Source organism: Pteronotus mesoamericanus, unplaced genomic scaffold, assembly GCF_021234165.1.
Source record: "Pteronotus mesoamericanus isolate MK-2021 breed Mesoamerican mustached bat unplaced genomic scaffold, CSHL_Meso_final contig_73, whole genome shotgun sequence".
Taxonomy (NCBI): Eukaryota; Metazoa; Chordata; class Mammalia; order Chiroptera; family Mormoopidae; genus Pteronotus; species Pteronotus mesoamericanus.
In genome coordinates, this window is record NW_026555245.1 from 33,360,299 (window position 1) to 33,379,066 (window position 18,768).

General features: G+C 36.1%; 1 protein-coding gene and 1 non-coding gene across 2 annotated transcripts in view; both read right to left on the reverse strand.

Annotated features, from left to right (window-relative positions):
• Positions 1-18,768, reverse strand: part of HAUS6 (HAUS augmin like complex subunit 6) — a 44,915-nt gene that overhangs the window by 1,633 nt on the left and 24,514 nt on the right. The window contains exons 12-16 of the mRNA XM_054583192.1: positions 11,876-11,957; positions 6,777-6,843; positions 6,253-6,438; positions 3,870-4,005; positions 715-1,755 (exon numbers count right to left, since the gene is read on the reverse strand). Of these exons, the coding sequence (XP_054439167.1) occupies positions 715-1,755; positions 3,870-4,005; positions 6,253-6,438; positions 6,777-6,843; positions 11,876-11,957 (1,512 nt within the window). The remainder of the gene's footprint in view (positions 1-714; positions 1,756-3,869; positions 4,006-6,252; positions 6,439-6,776; positions 6,844-11,875; positions 11,958-18,768) is intronic.
• Positions 6,939-7,069, reverse strand: LOC129078531 (small Cajal body-specific RNA 8). Its single transcript, XR_008529980.1, has one exon. It is a non-coding gene; the product is annotated as a small Cajal body-specific RNA 8 (non-coding RNA).

Consider the following 18,768-nt stretch of genomic DNA (forward strand, 5'->3'; position numbering starts at 1 on the left):
AATAAAGTGCATAGGCACACAAGAGAGAGAACACATATGAAGACTGAGGTAAAGAGAGTATACAGTTATGGTGCCATAAGCCAAAGACAACGTGGGGCTACCAGAAGCTAGAAGAGGCAAGAAGGATCTTCCTCTGGTGGCTTCAGAGGAAACATGTTTCTTACTAATACCTTGATGCTGGTTTCTAGCCTCCAGAATCTACTGTCTGCAGAGACAATAAACCTCTGTTTTAAGCCACAGAGTTCGTGATACTTTGTTATGGCAGCCCTAGGAAACTAGTAACACTGACCTAAATTGTTTTATCACCCCACCCCAACTAAATTTGTTTCAAAGCAAATCACAAACATTATAGTTACACAAATGTTATTTAACATAGGTTTCTCAACTTTTTTAGGATCACCTTCCACTAGCCAAGAAAATTTTGATAAAATTTACTTTCACTAGTTTGTATTACAAAAGCAATAGGTTTCAGGTTTTTGGTATTATTTTCAAGCCCTGTCCCAAGCAACTATAAACTACATATGTATTACTAGAGATTCTGAAAGTACCCACAATGGTGACGGGGACACTTTTCTTATCTTAGCTGAAAGAATAAGGAGCATATTTTGTCATGTTAACAAATATCATGTAGCATTCATTGTGTACTATTTTAATGAAAAGTTGAGAGAAAGAAAACTTCAACACGTTAATGTGCACAGGTGTATTTAATCTTACCTTTTAAACTGGGAAAAAGTTCTAATGGTATTGTGGTCCTTGATCTCTGTTCCACTGGAGAAAACTTAATTAGTGGTGAAAGAGACCGTTTCCTTTCACCAAGGGACATGCGTAAAGATGGTTTTCTAGAGTCAGTGTACAAATCCTGAGTGTCCAGAAAGTTAAACGTATCATCTGTTTGCATGTTTTGAGGAGTAGGGCTCAATTCTGGTTTGTGCCTTTCAGGTGTTTCAGAATTAGAGGTGTAAGTTTCTTCCCTTTTCTTGATAAGAGACTTTTTAAGAGCCTCATATCTACTATAAATAGCCTGTAAATTGGAGTCTGATTTTGGAGTAGCCTGTCTTTCTCCCACATCTTCTGGGAAAGTGCTACTGTGCATTGGACTAATTGGCTCCTGTTTAAAATGGGCATCCGTACTACTGGAGCTATTAAAGCTTAAGTGACCAACTTCTTCTGGAAGTGTTTCATGCAATATGCTGACGTCAATATCCTTAAAACTGCTGGAACTAATTCCACTTGATATTTGAAAAGAGTTCCATAACATACTTTTGTGCATAGAAGGTTCTTTGTAAGAAGCTTGCGAGTAGTCTGATATTTTAATATACTCTCCACCTTCATTCCTACCTATCACATCTCTCCTACTGCTTACAGCAGGGGAGAATGTCTCTCCTTGGTGAGTTTCTAGAAGCTTGTTCTGTAAAGTCACACACTCCATATCTTGCTTGCAAAAGATTTTCTTATTTAACATATCTGACTGATATGGTGGTGTTGGTTCACCTATGTGACTGGTTACCACACATTTCTGAGGTGCACACTTGAAGCAATCTGAAAAAACTTTTTCTTCAGGCAAATGAGAATGGCTATAATTAGATACAGAGGTTGTTGAGAAACAACTGGCCATGCTAAATTCACTTTCATTATGCAACACAGGTAAGGATTCTGGCAATCCTTCTTTATGTTCAGTATCCATTTGAATTGGTTCTGTACTTCCGTTACTTTCCATTTCAACAGCTTTTCTCCATGAGCTCCTGATATCACTGACTAATTAAATAAAGAGAGAAAACACAATTTACTAAGATTCCAAGCACAGCATGCAATTAAGCATTTCATTTCTAATGGTCAAGATAAAACTACTGGCTAAGTACATGTTCCACAGATGTGATAGATAGACAACAAGGTTCCACAACATACCAACGCCCAACTAGATCAAAGAACTCCATCTCCAACTGATTATACACAAATATTGGGTTGGCAAAAAAATTCATTTAGTTTTTTTTTTCCGTATGATTGCTCTAGTAGTACTTATTGTCTTTAACTTCATTCAAAACCATTTGGTTAGATTGGTCATGTCAGCCTGCATTTTTTTTTTTTAAAATCAAAATTGGTGAATTCTTGTGTAGCTATTTTAATATGGAAGATGGAAAAGCATACACAACATTTTTGGTATATTATACTTATTATCTCAAGAAAGGAAAAAACGCAACTGAAATACAAAAGAAGATTTGTGCAGTGTATGGAGAAGGTGCTGTAGACTGATTGAATGTATCAAAAGTGGTTTGCGAAGTTTCTTGGTACTATTGACATTTTGGCCAAATTATTCTTTGCTGTAGGGCTGTCTTACGCATTGGAAGATGTTTAGCAGCACCCCTGGCCTCTACTGACTAGAAGCCAGTAGTGGCGAATAGCCAACATACTCAAAATATCAAAATCAATAAAGTTACTGGTAAAAATGAAAAATGTGTCATTTATGGAAAAAACTAAACAGACTTTTTGGCCAACCCAATAACAAGGCTGTTCCTGAAATACGCATATACTTTCACACAGCATATGCAAATGTAGGTATTAAAAAGATATTTTGGTCCTGACTAGTGTAGCTCAGTGGATTAGGCATTGTACCATAAACCAAAAGGTCCCCGGTTTGATTCCCAATCAGGGCATGCATGGGTTGCAGGCCAGGTCCCTGGGTAGGGGCATGCAAGATCAGCGTTTCTCTCACACATGGATGTTTCTCTCCCTCCCTCCCTCCCTCCCTCCCTCTCTTCTCCTTTCTCTAAAATAATTAAGAAAGAAAATCTTAAAAAAAACAACAACAAATATGTATTTTTCCCTGGCTGATGTGGCTCAGTGGATTGAATGTCGGCCTGCAAACCAAAGGGTCGCCAGTTCGATTCTTAATCAGGGCACATGCCTGGGTTACAGGCCAGGTCCCCAGCAGGGGGCATGCAAGAGGCAACCACACATTGATGTTTCTCTCTCTCCCTTCCCCTCTCTAAAAATAAATAAATAAAATCTTTTTTATTTTTAATAATAAAGATATTTTGGCCAAGGTTCAGCAAACTTTTTCTCTAAAGGACCAGATAGGAATATTTTAGGCTTTGCAGGCCATCTGGCCTGTGGCAACTTTTCAACTCTTCCATTGTAGCATAAAAGCATCCATAAACAGTATGTCAACAAATGAGCAAGGCTGTGTTCACTACAACTTTATTTACACATAGGGCAGGCCAGATTTGGTTCATAGGCTGTCATTTGCCAGCCACCATCAGGCTGTGGGTAGATACAACCTGAATTAAACCAATTTAAATTTGCGTATATCATTTCTAGCAGCAAAACGGAAATTATATTTAATCACTCAGCCAGGATGATGTGCCTACATAAGGTCAATATCAGAACTTTACCTACACTAATTAGAGATTATAAGAAAAAAAGTATTTGGCATTCTGCCTAGTTTAGGAGGGGTAGAAAAGATCTCTGAACACACAGTTTTTGGCTGCTGCTCATGGTTGTTGACTGGGAGATCACAGCCTCAATAATCTATAAATGCGGAACACAGATCAGACGTAGAGGCAGAGTATTTTTTTTAAAGTGAGCAACTAAAATATTTTCCAGGAAAAAGCAAAGGAAGACAAAAAAACACAATTGTACAGTATCAGGGCAAAATAGCACAACTGAAAAGGACTGCCATATAAGTGACAATGTGCCCACGTAATACTTCAGTAAAGTCTCCTATATCAAAACAAATAAAGAGTCATTGCCACTAAACTTAAAGATAAAAAAAGAGTTTTAGAGCAGGCTTCCAGAAGATTTGTCAGACCACAGTTCTAAAAATAGTAATGTCTAAAAAAGAAAATAAGTGAAAGAAAGCATTATTAACTTACTCAAGTTTTCTGGAGTTCGGGGAATTTGTTTTCTTGTTAAGAATGGGTTAGAAACTAAAGAGTCAATTAGTTCCTCTAATTTTACTTCTTTTCCCGGAGAGGGCTGTGGTGAATCAGATAAAACTGTCCTTGCAACCTAAAACAGGAAAGAAAAAGTAAAGCAAAAATGACCCAGAAATTAAGGCCATTGGTATAAAGCAACAAAAGCCCTGATAATAACAGGAAGCACTTCAAGGTCAGCAGCCCTTCTCTTTGCAGATGACACAAAAATAAACTCAACAGTGTATCTCCCAGATACTCACAGACTAGGCACAATCCTTTAAGGTGAAATCAAACACAAAACTGTTTCCATCCTTATCTGAAATGGATATCCCATTACAAAGCAGAGAAAAAATAAGAATCTTTTTACTTAGGAAGATTTGGGGGGTGGTTCTGACTACAAAGTGACCTAAAACTAAACTATCTGCCATTCCACTGAGCTTCACAACTCTGTATCTGCTAAAAGGACTAGTTTAAAGCAAGCAGATTCTTAATTATAAACCATTTGCACAGTAACACTTCTATTAATAAACAATACATTCTGACAACATATTTCTTTGCCAGAAACCTCACTATCAAATATGAATTAGTAAACAAGGCATAGATACACTCTAAAATAGAGAAAACAAAGTATACAATAAGAAAATAGCACTCCACATTAATTAAAAGTGAATAAAACCTGGGGAAAAAACCCAAAAAATATGCAAATTAAAATACCTACCCCTTGAAATCCCTAAAAAATAAATTTACAACCATAATCAAATTAACCCATATTTACCCCCTCTCATGAAAACAGAGGGTTTTTTGAAATTCAAACTCTAAACATTCCTTGTCACAAACATTATTAAATAAGATTAATTTTACTTTATTTTCAGAGCTTTATGAGATTTTAGGACTTTTCCATCCCATCTTTTTCTACTACTACTATAAATCCTTTTAACCAGAAAACGTGCCTTTCCTTCCATATAAGGAAAGAAAAACAGACTGACCATCCTTTCTTTAGTATCATCAAATAACAAAGAAAACAATCTAACTTTAGAGATTTAAAAATATTTAGAGCCCTGTCTGGTGTTGCTCTGTGGATTGAGCACCAGGCCCACAAACCAAAAGGTTGCTGGTCAACGCACGTGCCTGGGTTGCGGGCCATGTTCCCAGTTGAGGGTATGCAAGAGGCAACTGATAGATGTTATCTCTCCCACATTGATGGTTCTCTCCCTCTCTCTCTCCCTTCCCCTCTCTCTAAAAGTAAGTAAAGAAAACCTTTAAAAATATTTAGTGACCATAAAACTGCCCCAACCTTCTCATGTTACAAACAAGAAAACTGTCTGACATCCAACATTCTTATTTCAACAATATTCATTTACTATGATCAGAATTGAGATAAAGGAAGGAACTCCAATACCCAAAGCAGTATGTACTAAACCAAATTTTTCTTTCAGTCTCTCAGGAATAAAGTAGCTAAAGGACACTGTGGAAAACTGTAATAAAAATAACATTAGAGAAGGGCTTGAGCATTTAATTTGTGTAAACTGAGTTCTGTAATAATAATGAGCAGTAGTGGTAGTATGTGGTCACTTGCCAATAAAAAATAGAACAGCATTAGGAAACCTAGATCAAAAACAATGATACACTTAATTACTTTTTAAATACTTAGAAAGCAGGACAAAAATCTTCATTCAGTGATAATATGATACTGCAATCTTTGCTCTAACACATACACCAAAAAGGGATGATCAGCTAAGCAGCAGACAACATTCCTGGAGTATTTTAATAGAGTATAGCCCTGGCTGGTGTGGCTCAGTGGATTGAGTGCCAGCCTGTGAACCAAAGGGTCACCAGTTCGATTCCCTGTCAGGGCACAATGCCTAGGCTGCAGGACAGGTCCCCAGTAGGGGGCACACAAGAGGCAACCAAACAATGTTTCCCTCTCTTTCTCCTCTCTTCCCCTCTGTCTAAAAATAAATAAATACAATCTTTTTAAAACAAAATGAGCTACTCTCTTTAAAAAAAAAAAGATATAACCATTGGGTATTTACCCAACAACTGAGATATAATGGTTAACTCCAAAACTATCTTAAATGTATTATTTTTGTATTTTTGGATATTTATAGGATGGGACATGAGTTCTAAACCATGGATGAAATGAGTAAGTTCATACTTCTACTGAAATGTTTCTACTTTTGGGGAGGACCATTTTTGTTTTAGCCATGATTTTGATTATCTGTGACCTCCTTTACCAAATTTCCCCCAATAAATCACTAATTAACTGTACATCAATTTTAATCACAAGACTACAGAGAAAATAATAGATATTTCAATATACTTGTTACAATCTTTTTCTAACCTCTTCTGCCAGATGATCTTGTTCTTTTTGGAATGGATCGATTTTTTTAACTGATAGAGATCCTCCTAATGCACTGCTTCCTGTATTCTTTGAAGTATCTGATGATGGAACGTCTTCTCCTTCATACTGTAATGTTTTCTTAGAAACTGGTTCATTTTTCTCTCTAGATGTTCTCATCTTTGTGTCCTGAAGAAAACAGACATATGATGTTAAAACCTTAATAATCATATCTGACTTTCATTAGAGGTTCTTGAGTTATCACAAATCTATAAAAGTTTATTAACATTACTGTGAAATTATCCGTTTAGTGGTACAATTAAATAATTCCAATATTCCCATTTAGAAGCAACAGGGAATATGTGAATAGAAATAGCACATAATGTACAAATACTGGAAAATGTGAAAATAAAATTTTAATTTCATTTAATTGGGGTATCAACAAAAATAAATATTTTATCATAAGTTAGTATGATAAAGGCAGAAGAGGTTAGTAAGAATTAATTAAAAATTGTTTTTAAATGTACCTTTTCAAATATTGTAACATTGTTTCTATCTGATGATAAAACTGGCTGCAACAGGAAAGAAGCTGGGCTAAAAGGAAAAAAAGATAACAAATCCAAGTTAGGAGTAGGAATGAATTCCATTCACTTTATGTTTCTGAACATTCTAAAAAAAAATAAAAATAAAAATGTCTGCCCCGTATCTGTCCGTTACGATTTCACTCAATTCGTCCCGGTCATCAAAAGGCAGTTTATTCTGGGGAGGTATAGTGACAATTAGAACAGTATTCCAGTCCAATTTGTGTATCAGCCTCCCAAATTATGAGTATTTGTCTTACCTGCTATATATTTTAAATGAACAGCATTTTTTTACAAGGGTTAAATGACTAGGTGAACACTCAAAAACTTGAGTACAGGGCAAGAACAAATTGAAAACTCAATTAATTAAAATGGCATTATTACAATGTCCTCAGTCTTCAGGTCACATAATTTCATTGCAGCAGAGACTTTTCCTTTAAGATTTTCTTGATATTCATGTCTAAAATCAGTATCTCTTATGCTGAATTCTGCTCTATAGTAAATACATTACACTTACTATCATCATAAGGTCATTCACTTTGCTGCATTCTATACATAGTATTCCTTAATCTCTTAGATTCTCTTACCCCCTTAAGTAAATATAAAAAAACTTATGCACCTTTTCATTATATATAAAATAAGTTATTAAATTTCTGAAGCCTTCAAAGCAATGACAACTTTAACCATTTATCTTCACTTTGAAAAAATATTTCAAATTCAATCATGGACTGTGTCTGCTTATGGCCAAAAGCTTTTCCATTCTAGGTTAAATGAAAGAGACCACATTTCAACATTAATCATGTCACTGCTTTACTTTCTGTTCATAGCCAGAAGTATAAAATTAACAGCTTTGCAAATATTTCGTAAAATAGCAAATATGCTTTTTTCCAAACTTTTTCAAGTATGCCCTTCTTGGAATTATCTACCTTCCAAACAACTCAAAATCACTGAAGTTGCTCAAGCTTCAGCTTCACTTCAACAGGCTATAATCCAGATAGCAAAAGCAAAAACATAACTATTGCAATTTTATCTTAATTTTTTAAAAAACTCAACATTAAAATGAACAAAAGCCCTGTGAAGCAGAGCCAGCAATCTATGCACCAAGGCCACTAAGATGCCATCACAAGACGGTGAGCTCCTTGAAGACAAAGACTACATCTTTACAAAGACTATTTCCAGGAGCTAACACAGTACCTGGTACTTGGTAGTACAGTACATATTTGTCACTGATTGACAGATTGACTAATCACCAATTAATACATGTCACTTGAGGATGAGGTTCTACAAATGCCATCACATTTTTCTATTTCAATCATTCCTGCAGAGCCTCATAATAAAGAAAAATGCAAATATATTCTGTATCTTCTCTCTCATAATTGATAACATGCAATTAACACAAATATCTCAATCTAAGACAACTTTAAAGCAGTCCTGGCTCAGTACTTATTCTCTATCTACTTGCCATGCCAAAACTGAGGCCCGTGACATACCAGCACTGTAACAGATCAAAAGAAAGGGTGTTGATCTCATTGGAGGAATTTATCCTTAGGAAAGAGCACTTCCAAAAGAGGGAAAAAAAAAGTGGCATGCTTTTTTAGTAGTAAAAATATTGAGAACCTAAGTCTAAAAATAAACAAAATGTTACAAAGCCATTATAAGTGAAAATTGGTAATATAATATTAAGTAAACATACATGTGCTAAAAAAGTCCTGCATTTAGGCTATCTTAATGTTTAGAAAATAAATAAGACTTATATTCATGCTCTGATTAGAACTAAATCTATGGCTGTAAAGAAAGCCTAAAAAAAGAACTTGAAACAATTTGACAAGTGATTTCTTAGAAATTTTAGCTCTTATGTTTTCATTTTCATTTGCTGTTATAGTATCTCCAAAATTAACAGAAATAATAACTAGAATTATAAAAAGAGAAAGCTATAATATTGGAATTCACAGAATTCCAGTTATTTTTTTTCTTTTATCCTCACCCAAGGACATTTTTCCATTGCTTTTAGTGAGAGAAGAAGGGAGAGAGGGAGAGAGAAAGAAACACCAATGTGAGGAAACATCGATCAGCTGCCTCCCGGCCTCCCCAGCTTGAGCCAACTGGGACTAGAACCTGCAACCTTTGGGTCTACAGGATGACACTCCAACCAACTGGTCCACACCAGCCAGGGCATGTAATTCAATTTCTAAGATTAAGGATGTTTTGTTGACAGGCATGCAAGATCATACTGCCCTTATCTTTGAAAAGCAGTAAAGAAGAAACTGCAGAGGTTAATGGTCCAAAAAGAACTGCATCACCACCACTAGAAATATCATGAAACCCTCCCTTCCAGAAACCAGTACAAAGAAAGTTAGTGTCCACAGTGTACAGCAAAGGCACCATCAGTCACTAAATTCTTGTTTTAATTATAGTGAAGCCTCCATCAAATCACTCTGAACAAAACCAGCCATGAGATATACGGAGAACTCTATATTTTAGTACCTGTGAATGACAACTCCATGTGACAGGGCTAATGACACATTTACTCTAAAAACTACATATATTTCAGGTTTTTAATTAAACAGTGGTTGACCGTATCTACATATGAATTTCCCAATTAACTACATTGATACTGATGTAAAATGATACCAATAAAATACTTAGTATAATAGCTGAACTGCATACAAAAAAAACTTTAAGTAGCCTACCCACATTACACATTACTAATGAAATGTTTTACTACAAAATACCATTTACAGTAAAGACTTCTGAGGAACAAGTTTATTTCCACATCCCAATAACAATACTATCTTCTGCTATCAAGCAGTAATATTTTTCTACATACCAATAAGCATTTATCCCTCATCACCAAAAGCCTCCCCGTACCTCCTTTCAAAACTCCAACCTATAATTTAAGTATCTAAAGATAACTAGAAGATAACTTTTTAGTTTTTTATCAAAAAAAAAAAAAAAAAGATAACTAGAAGAGCCAGGTTCTTGGAAGAGGGCAAATGTGGAAATCAAAATATACTTAATACAATTTCTTTTTCCCATATTAAGAGAATTTGTGTGAATTAAACTGGGGAGTAGGAAGGCTGGGTCTGGCTCCTATAGAATTCTGATAGTATATCTTAGTACAAAATTCTACTTTGAGAAAGAATCTTGAGGTTCAATGGATTTCATAAATAAAATCTGATTTATGAACTAAATTAATTCCATCAACCTTTAGTCCAGCAAGAGACTTTAATCAAAATATTTAATGTGCTCTCTCATGGGTAAACCAAAAACATAATTAAAATTGGGAAGCACCAACTACTTCCCACTAGCATGCTTTAAGAACCACTGTAATAAAAGAGTAAAATGCACAAGCCCAACAAGTTTACTATTTCTTCAATAAAAGGTCTTCACAGAGGATTTCATTATGTTTCTTTATGTACTCAGAAAATCAATATCACATCCAGATCTAAGAATAAAAGTATAATTCCTCCATAAGTAGTCCTGACCTCCTGTGAACCAGAATATTACTGCAGAAAAAACTACCAATAGTTCAACGTCACATACAGAAGTATCCTCACCTCACCCCCAGGGGAAGCAAAGGCCCCCGTGGATGCCTGAAACTACAATAGACCCACACTCTATTTGTACTATATTTTATATACAGTTACATTATATACATACATTTTCACATAAAGGAAGCACATGAAAGCTTCAGCATATCCGAATTGCCAATATCACTACTCTTGCACTTTGGGGCCTTTATTAAGTAAAATAAGGATCATTTGAATACGAGAACTGTGATACCACAACAGTTGATCTGATAACCGAGACAGCAACTAATAGCTGAGCAGCATACACAGGTGGAGACGCTGGATGAAGGGACAAATCACATCCCAGACAAGACAGAGGAAGACGACCCATGATTTCATCTCACTACTCAAAACAGCACACAATTTAAAACTACAAATTATTTATTTCTGGAATTTTCCATTGAATAGTTTTGGAACATGACTGCAGGTTAAATGAAACTGCCAATAAGGGGAGACTACTGTTTAAATTTCACCCTCATTATGGTATTACAGTTTACTAAGAATATATATAATAAAGAGGGCCTCAATTCATTTGAAATTTAGAATTTCCTTTTAAAATTTTCCTAAGAATTGATGTTTCCATATCTGTGTCTCATTTACAGGGCAATCTGGACTGAAAGACACCTATTTAGGGCAAAGGGTAATCATAAAATAATAAAGAAATATGTTTAGTATATCTGTATTTGATTGCTTTGATTTCAATAAAAAACAACTATATTCCCCAAGTGGATTACATACATTTAGCTTAAAGATTTTTGCTTACATAATCCAGCATCAGTTTTCAGAGCCAAACTGGGATAATAGAGAAAACGGGCAATAAAGAAAGTAAGAATACTCCTGAAGGAAGCTATAACAAATTAAGTAGGTTTAGTTTTTTCATATGCTAAATTCTAGGATTTGATTGAATCAGGAGCCTTTCACTTTTTTTTTAAAGAATGGAACTCTTTTTATCAAATAGCATATAACAACCCTAACATATTATACAGATAAAAGAGCAAGCTGCTCAGCTTGCAGTGGGAAAGGATGGACTGCCATCAGGCTTAATTAGGTTCAATCCACAGAACCAGAGGATGCTGCAGAATAAAGACTGAAAACTACCAAGCAGAAAATCTCAAAGGCTCCTACTCTTGGATTTAGCCAATAGCTACAAGTAGTTTCAAAGAAGCTTACAGACACAAAAAGACAAAAATCCCTAGATTTGCATTAGATGATTTCCATGTTTTTTCCTTCAAAAATTAGATGATTCCCATGGATCCCAACATTTTCATATAGAAAAGAAGGGGGAAAAAAATATGCTCATGTATCAGAAATGTTGACTCTTTCCTGAAAATGTACATGTGCAATGGAAATATACTGTCTGATTAGGAAAAGAAAATTATGGACTATCCCATAATAGGGAAGCATAGGAACTGGCTAAAGATGGGACTAAAAACAATAAAAGGGGAAAAATCAATATGAAAATCAGTTTTGTTTTACCTGTTGGCTAAATCACATACAGTTTCCAATTCATCACTGGCTCTTCTGCAATCATTTTCCTGGTTATGCTGCTTAGGTGTATCTAAAGAAATAGAAAAATTACTCTTTAATTATGTTTTTCTATTCTAATATTCAGGGATCTCTTGAAATCCTACAACTTCTAAACAGAAGAAAACAAAAAAATAAAAATAATATGAATGCTAATAGGAAAAGACAATCATTTAATTGTTAAGTATAAAGTGAAAGGCAAGACAGTAATAGAGAATATCTATTAATAGCCTTTCTAAAAAGATTGATAGTTCATACTGTTTCCAAAAGGGACAGTCCATATTTCTCCAGCATTATATAGCCATGCTTCATGTTTAAGTATACACACCATGCAATTACCATATAAACCAGCAAAAACAAAAAGATAATAGTTCTTAGCATATCCCAGCCTACCATCTATGACATTAGTCAGCCCATGTACTTTTTCTTCAACATATGATTCAAGAACTATGTGCCACTACTGTACTAACAATGGAAGAGAGAAATAAAGATGGAGACCTGCATTCAAAGAGTTAGTGTAGAAAAGACTATTGGTGAGTAGAGAACTATGGTATATTGCTACAGTATTATGATAGAAATATATACAGACCACAAGGAGGCAGAAAACCATCTGGCCCATACTAGGGACACATGAAAAAGGCATGAAAGTATTAAGGGAATAAGATAGAAGTTTGGTATGCAGGAGCATACGGTATCATCTAATGGAAGCGTAAGAACTGAAACTGATGAGGAAAGCCATTGCAAGATTACATAGGATAATATTCCAGGGGCTCCTTTTCTTTCAACATGTTAGCCTCTAGAAGACTGTTTATACATGTGTCCAAAGTATTACTAAATAAGAAGCCAATGTATACTATATAAGGTTTTCCTTTTAATCCATCATAATGGTATGCCACTTTATAACATTTTCAATCCCCTATGCCTTTGCTTCTATTAATTATGATGGAATTAGAGATTTATAAAATATTCCAAAAATGAGCAAAAATACAAATATACCACAAACTTAGTAGACAACCATAAGTTAAAATGATTATGCACAACTATAAACACCATCTGATGATGGTAGGAATAACTGACACACATTTGTTATGGTATATAATAAAATTTGTAAGATAGAAGTTGCTAAGTAAAAAAATCATCTAGAGCTTTTTCTTTCTTTTTTCCTAAAGGTGACAGGTGATAGGAAGCCATTAATATGTATTATACTTAGAAGTGAAAAGGATCATATTTACACTACAGGAAGACACTGAGAGCTATTTGTAATATGGAATAGAAAACTTAAGGCAGAGTAGTGCTAGCCAAAACACAATTACAGGCATGAAATGACAAAAACTAAACTACAGCACTTAAGAAGTGAGGATAGTAAAGGAGGGAATAGACATAATAGGGCACTGAGGGAGTAAAACCAAAACTGAACTCACCACTATAAAGCAAACCAAGATGAAGCAAACACTGACTCCTACCATAGGCCCACTACAACAACTAAATAAAATGTAAGGTAAAAAAAGGAATGCCCTGAAGAAAACTAAAAATCATCACATGCCAGAACCAAAGACGGAAAGCATCATCAGCATGATATGCTCACACTGAGAAATGAAGGCTCAATGAGGCAGGCTCCAGGGGTGACTACTGGAGACTTAATGCCTCCATGGTAGCAAAAAAATATCATGTCAGGTCACTTAGGCTGGGTGGGATCTGAGAGTGCCATAAGGCAGGACACTGTAAAGGCTGCTCAGCCCCTAAAAAGGGGATTATAAAAATTCTGCTAACTAGACCAGGGCAATATCAGAGAAGACTGCTATCTATCTGGAGTCTGGGAGAGTGGCAGAGGGAGGGAGAAGTGGAGGGAGGGAGGAAAGAAGGAAGGAAATTTACAACCTAGCCTACTCAAAAGGAGATGTGACATCCAAACTTATACTGGCAACTTGTAGGAATCCCAAACCAAAGGCACTAACTGGGCTAGCTCAAAGAAAATGGGTGGGACCCATAGCCACCCTGTAAAGACCCTTCCACAATCCAGGGCCCATGTGATTCCTCCAGAGGTGGGGAGACCCAGTGACACTGAGATCATAGTCAATAGGTAGAAAACCACCATGAAAATTAGCAGGCAAAGAATACATGAGCAGAAGTCCCTGAAACATACAGATTAGAAAAACTGACAAAGATAACATCACACTTTTTTAAATTTTTATTTATTGATTTTAGACAGGGAGGGGGAGAAAGAGAATGAGAAAGAAACGACGACTTGTTGTTCTACTTACTCATGTATTTGTTGGTTGATTTCCTGTATGTGCCCTGAACGGAGATCAAACCCTCACTTACCTTCAACTTTGGTGTATCAGGACATTGCTCTAACCAAGTGAACTACCCAGGAAGGGCAAATCAGTATATTTTAAATGATCGGGAAAAAAAAAAAACAAAAAACCAGGAGCCATAATAAAATATGATGACATCGTGAAGAACAGGATTGGCAAAAAAAAGCAAATGGAAGTAAGTACCTTCATGAAAACTAAATACTGGAGATCAAGATGGCGGAGGAGTGAGGGGCAGGCACACTGACCTCCTCTCAGGATCAACCTGAAATTACAACTAAATTGGGGAGAAATCTCCTGGAACAAACAACTGAACAATAGCGAGAGAGGAGCCATGTAACCTCGGAGACAGAAGAATCGGCTTTAGCACAACCTAACTGGTAAGGAGTGCAGTACAGACATGAGAAGGCGGGCAAGGCGCCCACGGGCGGCAGCACCAGAAGGATATTGAAAGGGCCGGTTGGATCCCCCTGAGAAGTGTGGGGTCTAAACCAAAAGCGGGGATCTCTAGCCCACAGCACCAGAACCAAAAAGGTACACAGAAAACAGCCAGCTGCAAAAAGCAGCAGGGTTGCTCTCTGCCAGAGACTGGTGGCTGGAGATGCAAAGAACTGTTTAAAGGGCCAACGCACAAATTTTTATTTGCAGCCACTTAACTGGTCTCTGGCAAAGATGGGGGCACAGTGGGCTAGAGATGCCTGAAGAGAGACTGGGGAAGGAGGCTTTGGGGAGAGAACTGAGAGAGTAGTTGGTGGGATCTCAGTGTGGACTCCTCACCCATATGGCAGCAGCCTGAAAGGACTCAATAACCCCGCCCACAGGAGGGACTCAGCCCTGCCCCGAGCTGTCTAAGGCGGCCTGCTGAGTGCAGAGTGAATAGATTAACAGCTGAAGGAGAGAGCCACAAACAGTAGATTACTGGAAGTCTGCCTAAGGTCAGACAGGGACAACATCTGACATTATCAGAGGCAGATCCAGAAAGAAAAAACAGCGGTCTCCAATCATAGAATTTCACACCACAAAGTCAGGAGATCAAAACAGATCAACTTAAGAATCAGAAGCAAAAGAAGAGTCTCACAAATAATGGGATGACAAAGAAATATGCCCCACTCGAAGGAAAAGGAGCAATCCCCAGAAAGAGAACTAAATGAAATAGAGGCAAGTAAACTATCAGATATTGAGTTCCAAACAAGGGTTCTATGAAGCTCAATGAACTCAGTGAGCTCAGAGAGAATTACCAAAAACTACAGGGAAACTACAAGGAACTTACTATAAACTATATCAGCATGAAAAAGGACATAGAAACTATCAAGAAGAGACAAAAGGAAATGAAGAAGACAATTTCTGAATTGAAGAACACAGTAGAAGGAATCAAAACCAGGCTAGATGAAGCTGAGGACCGAATCAGTGAGCTGGAGGATAAGGTAGAAAAAAAGCTCCCAGAAAGAACAAGAAAATGAAAAAAGACTCAAAAAGAATGAAGAGGCATGAGGGAAATGCAGGACAACCCAAAACGTAGTAATATCTGTATAATAATAGGGATACAAGGAGAAGAGGAGGAGCAAGGGATAGAGAACCTGCTTGAAAAAGTCATGATGGAAAACTTCCCTAATTGGAGGAGAGAAATAGTCACACAAGTCCAGGAAGCACAGGGGATTCCATTCAAGAGGAACCCAATGAGGCCCACTGCAAGACATATCATCATTAAAATGGCAAGTATTAAAGACAAACAGAGAATCTAAAGCAAGCAAGAGAGAAAGAGGTAATAACATATAAGGGAGCCCCAATATGGCTAGCAGCTTACTTCTCAACAGAAAGCCTGAAAGCCAGAAGGACAAATACCATATGATCTCACCTGTAAGTGGACTCTATTCAACAAAATAAACTAGCGAGCAAAATAAACCACAGGCACGGAAACATGGAGCAGACTGAAAGTGACCAGAGGGGATGAGGAAAGAGGACAGTGGTGCAAAGGGGAAGGGACTAAATAAAGAACATGTATGAATGACCCATGGACATGGACAACAGAGTGGGAATTGACTGTGGGAGCAGGGGGTGGGAGTGGGATGGGTGGAGGGGGGAAAAGGGGTAAAAATTGAGACAACTGCAATAGAATAAATATGATTCATAAATTTTAAAAAATAGATAAAATCTTATTTAAAAAATTAAAAAAGAAAACTAAATACTAAATAGACAGGTCAAAAAGAAAATTAGAGCTGACTAAAGAGACACCAGAATTAGTGAACCATAAGAGAGATCCAAAATACCCATAATGCAGAGTTACAAAGCGGTTATATTAAGATACATGGACAGAATTAGAAGTCCCGGCAATAGGATTTACAAAAGGAAAGGGTCAAAAGAGTGAAAGAAAGGAGCAATATTAGAAGAGATATTAGTGAATAAGTTTTCAGAACTAAAGAATGATATGAGCCTTCACATTAAGTTAAGTACACACAATTCTCAAACAGGCAAAATAAAAACAAGTCTACATTTAGACACGTCTTAATGAACCCGCATAATAGAAAAATAAATAAAAGTCTTAAGAGCAACCAAACATCAAAAATTAATTACCTAAAAATCAATGGCAATTAGACCAAGAACAAATATCTCAGAAACAATAGAAGACAGAAAGCAATGAGACCATATCATCAAAGTCCTAAGGAAAAATAAATGTCTACCTAAAATCCTATATTCATTCAAACTATCATTCAGGAGTAAGTTAAAATAAAGACATCTTCCAGTCTTTATTTTAAAGAAAATACTAAGAAAAAACTTAGTCTTTTCTTCCAGAAAGACTAAGAGGTTTTAATTTTAGGCCCTGGCCAGGTAGTTGGTTAAAGCATCATCTCAGTACACCAAGGCTGAGGGCTCAATCTCTGCTCACTGCACATATAAAAATCAATCCATGAACACATAAGTAAGTGGAACAGCAAAACAATGTTTCTCTCTCTCTCTAAAATCAATAAATAAAATATTTTTTAGAAAAAGAAAGACTTAGAGATTTTACTATTCAGGGTCCAACCCTAAAAGTAAAACATATAGTTCGAGATATACTTCTCAAGAAAAAAGTAGAACAAAAAAGTAATATGAATCAAAAATATCAGTAAAGTGTTAGTAAATCTAAATACGCAATGATTGTTAAAAACAATTCCTATCAATGTCATTTTTTTTTTTTAAAAAAGGGTAGGGACATTATTCTAGAATAAAAGTTAGGTAGACAAAAACAATCAGAATGAGTGACCCCTGCTTGGATCCTGGTTCAAAAATAAATATTTAAAAAGGACAGTTCTGAAGATAAGAAAAATCTTATTAACTTTAGAATGGCAGAGCAATACTGTGTAGTGTTAGATCCCTACATAAACTAAAATTATTTTTAGAAACATACATCAGAACAGACTAAGATTCAAGGATTGTGGACCTCTGCAAATTCAAGAAGAATGGGGTCCAGGAAAGGCAGATACCCAAGAGTTAACTACATTTGTATTTTTAACGAATCTAAAGCAGCCCTGCCTAGTGTGGCTCAGTGGATTGAGCACCGGACTGCGAACCAAAGGGTCGCTGGTACGATTCCCAGTCAGGGAGCATGCCTGGGTTGTGACAGAGGTCCCCAGTAGGGGGCGCTCAAGAGGCAACCACACATTGATGTTTCTCTCCCTCTCTTTCTCCCTCCCCCCTCTGAAAAATAAACTCTTTAAAATAAAATACACACATTAAAAAAAAAAATCTAAAGCAAATACTGGGCTGGCCATATGGTTTTTTTCCTTAAAATAAAAGACATATTTTTCATTTTCACCAATAACTTTATTTAGCTATTTTGAGTATGTCAGCTATCTCTGATGTGGTAGAACATTGACTGTCCTCAATTAATATCTCGATTTGATTGCTACCAACTTCAACTGGTCTACCCAATCGTGGAGCATCGTCCAGCAAGAAATTTCCAGCACTAAACTTTGTAAACCACTTCTCACGTACATGTTCGATGAGTCACAGCACCTTCTCCATACACCACACAACCTTTTTTGTGTTTCAGTTGCCTTATTACCTTTCTTGGAAAAATAAAGTATGATATGCTGAAGCACTGCATACTTTTTTCCATCTTCAATATTAAAATGGCTACACAAAAGTTCACCAATTTTGCTTTTTTTAAATATACATGGATATGACACTGGCACAATACAATCTAACAAAACTGTTTTGAATGAATTTAAAGACAACTGAGCATTGCTAGAGCCATCTTACGGAAAAAAACAAATTTTTTGGCCAACCCAATATTACAAAGATTTGTCAAAAGAATATTCAGTAAGCAAATATTTATATTATTCCCTGTACTTTTTAATATGCTGAAACATAATTTTAAAAAACAATTTAAGAGAAAATTACTTCAAGTAAGACATAATATCTAAGGTATAAGAGGTAGAAAAAAGTTGTTTTACTACAAAAAGTATAAAATAACGTTAAGGTCCCCCAGCTCAGGGAAATAAAAGGAATCCCAAGAGCCAAACTGTGCAATCCTGGAGGAAAGGGTTACCACCA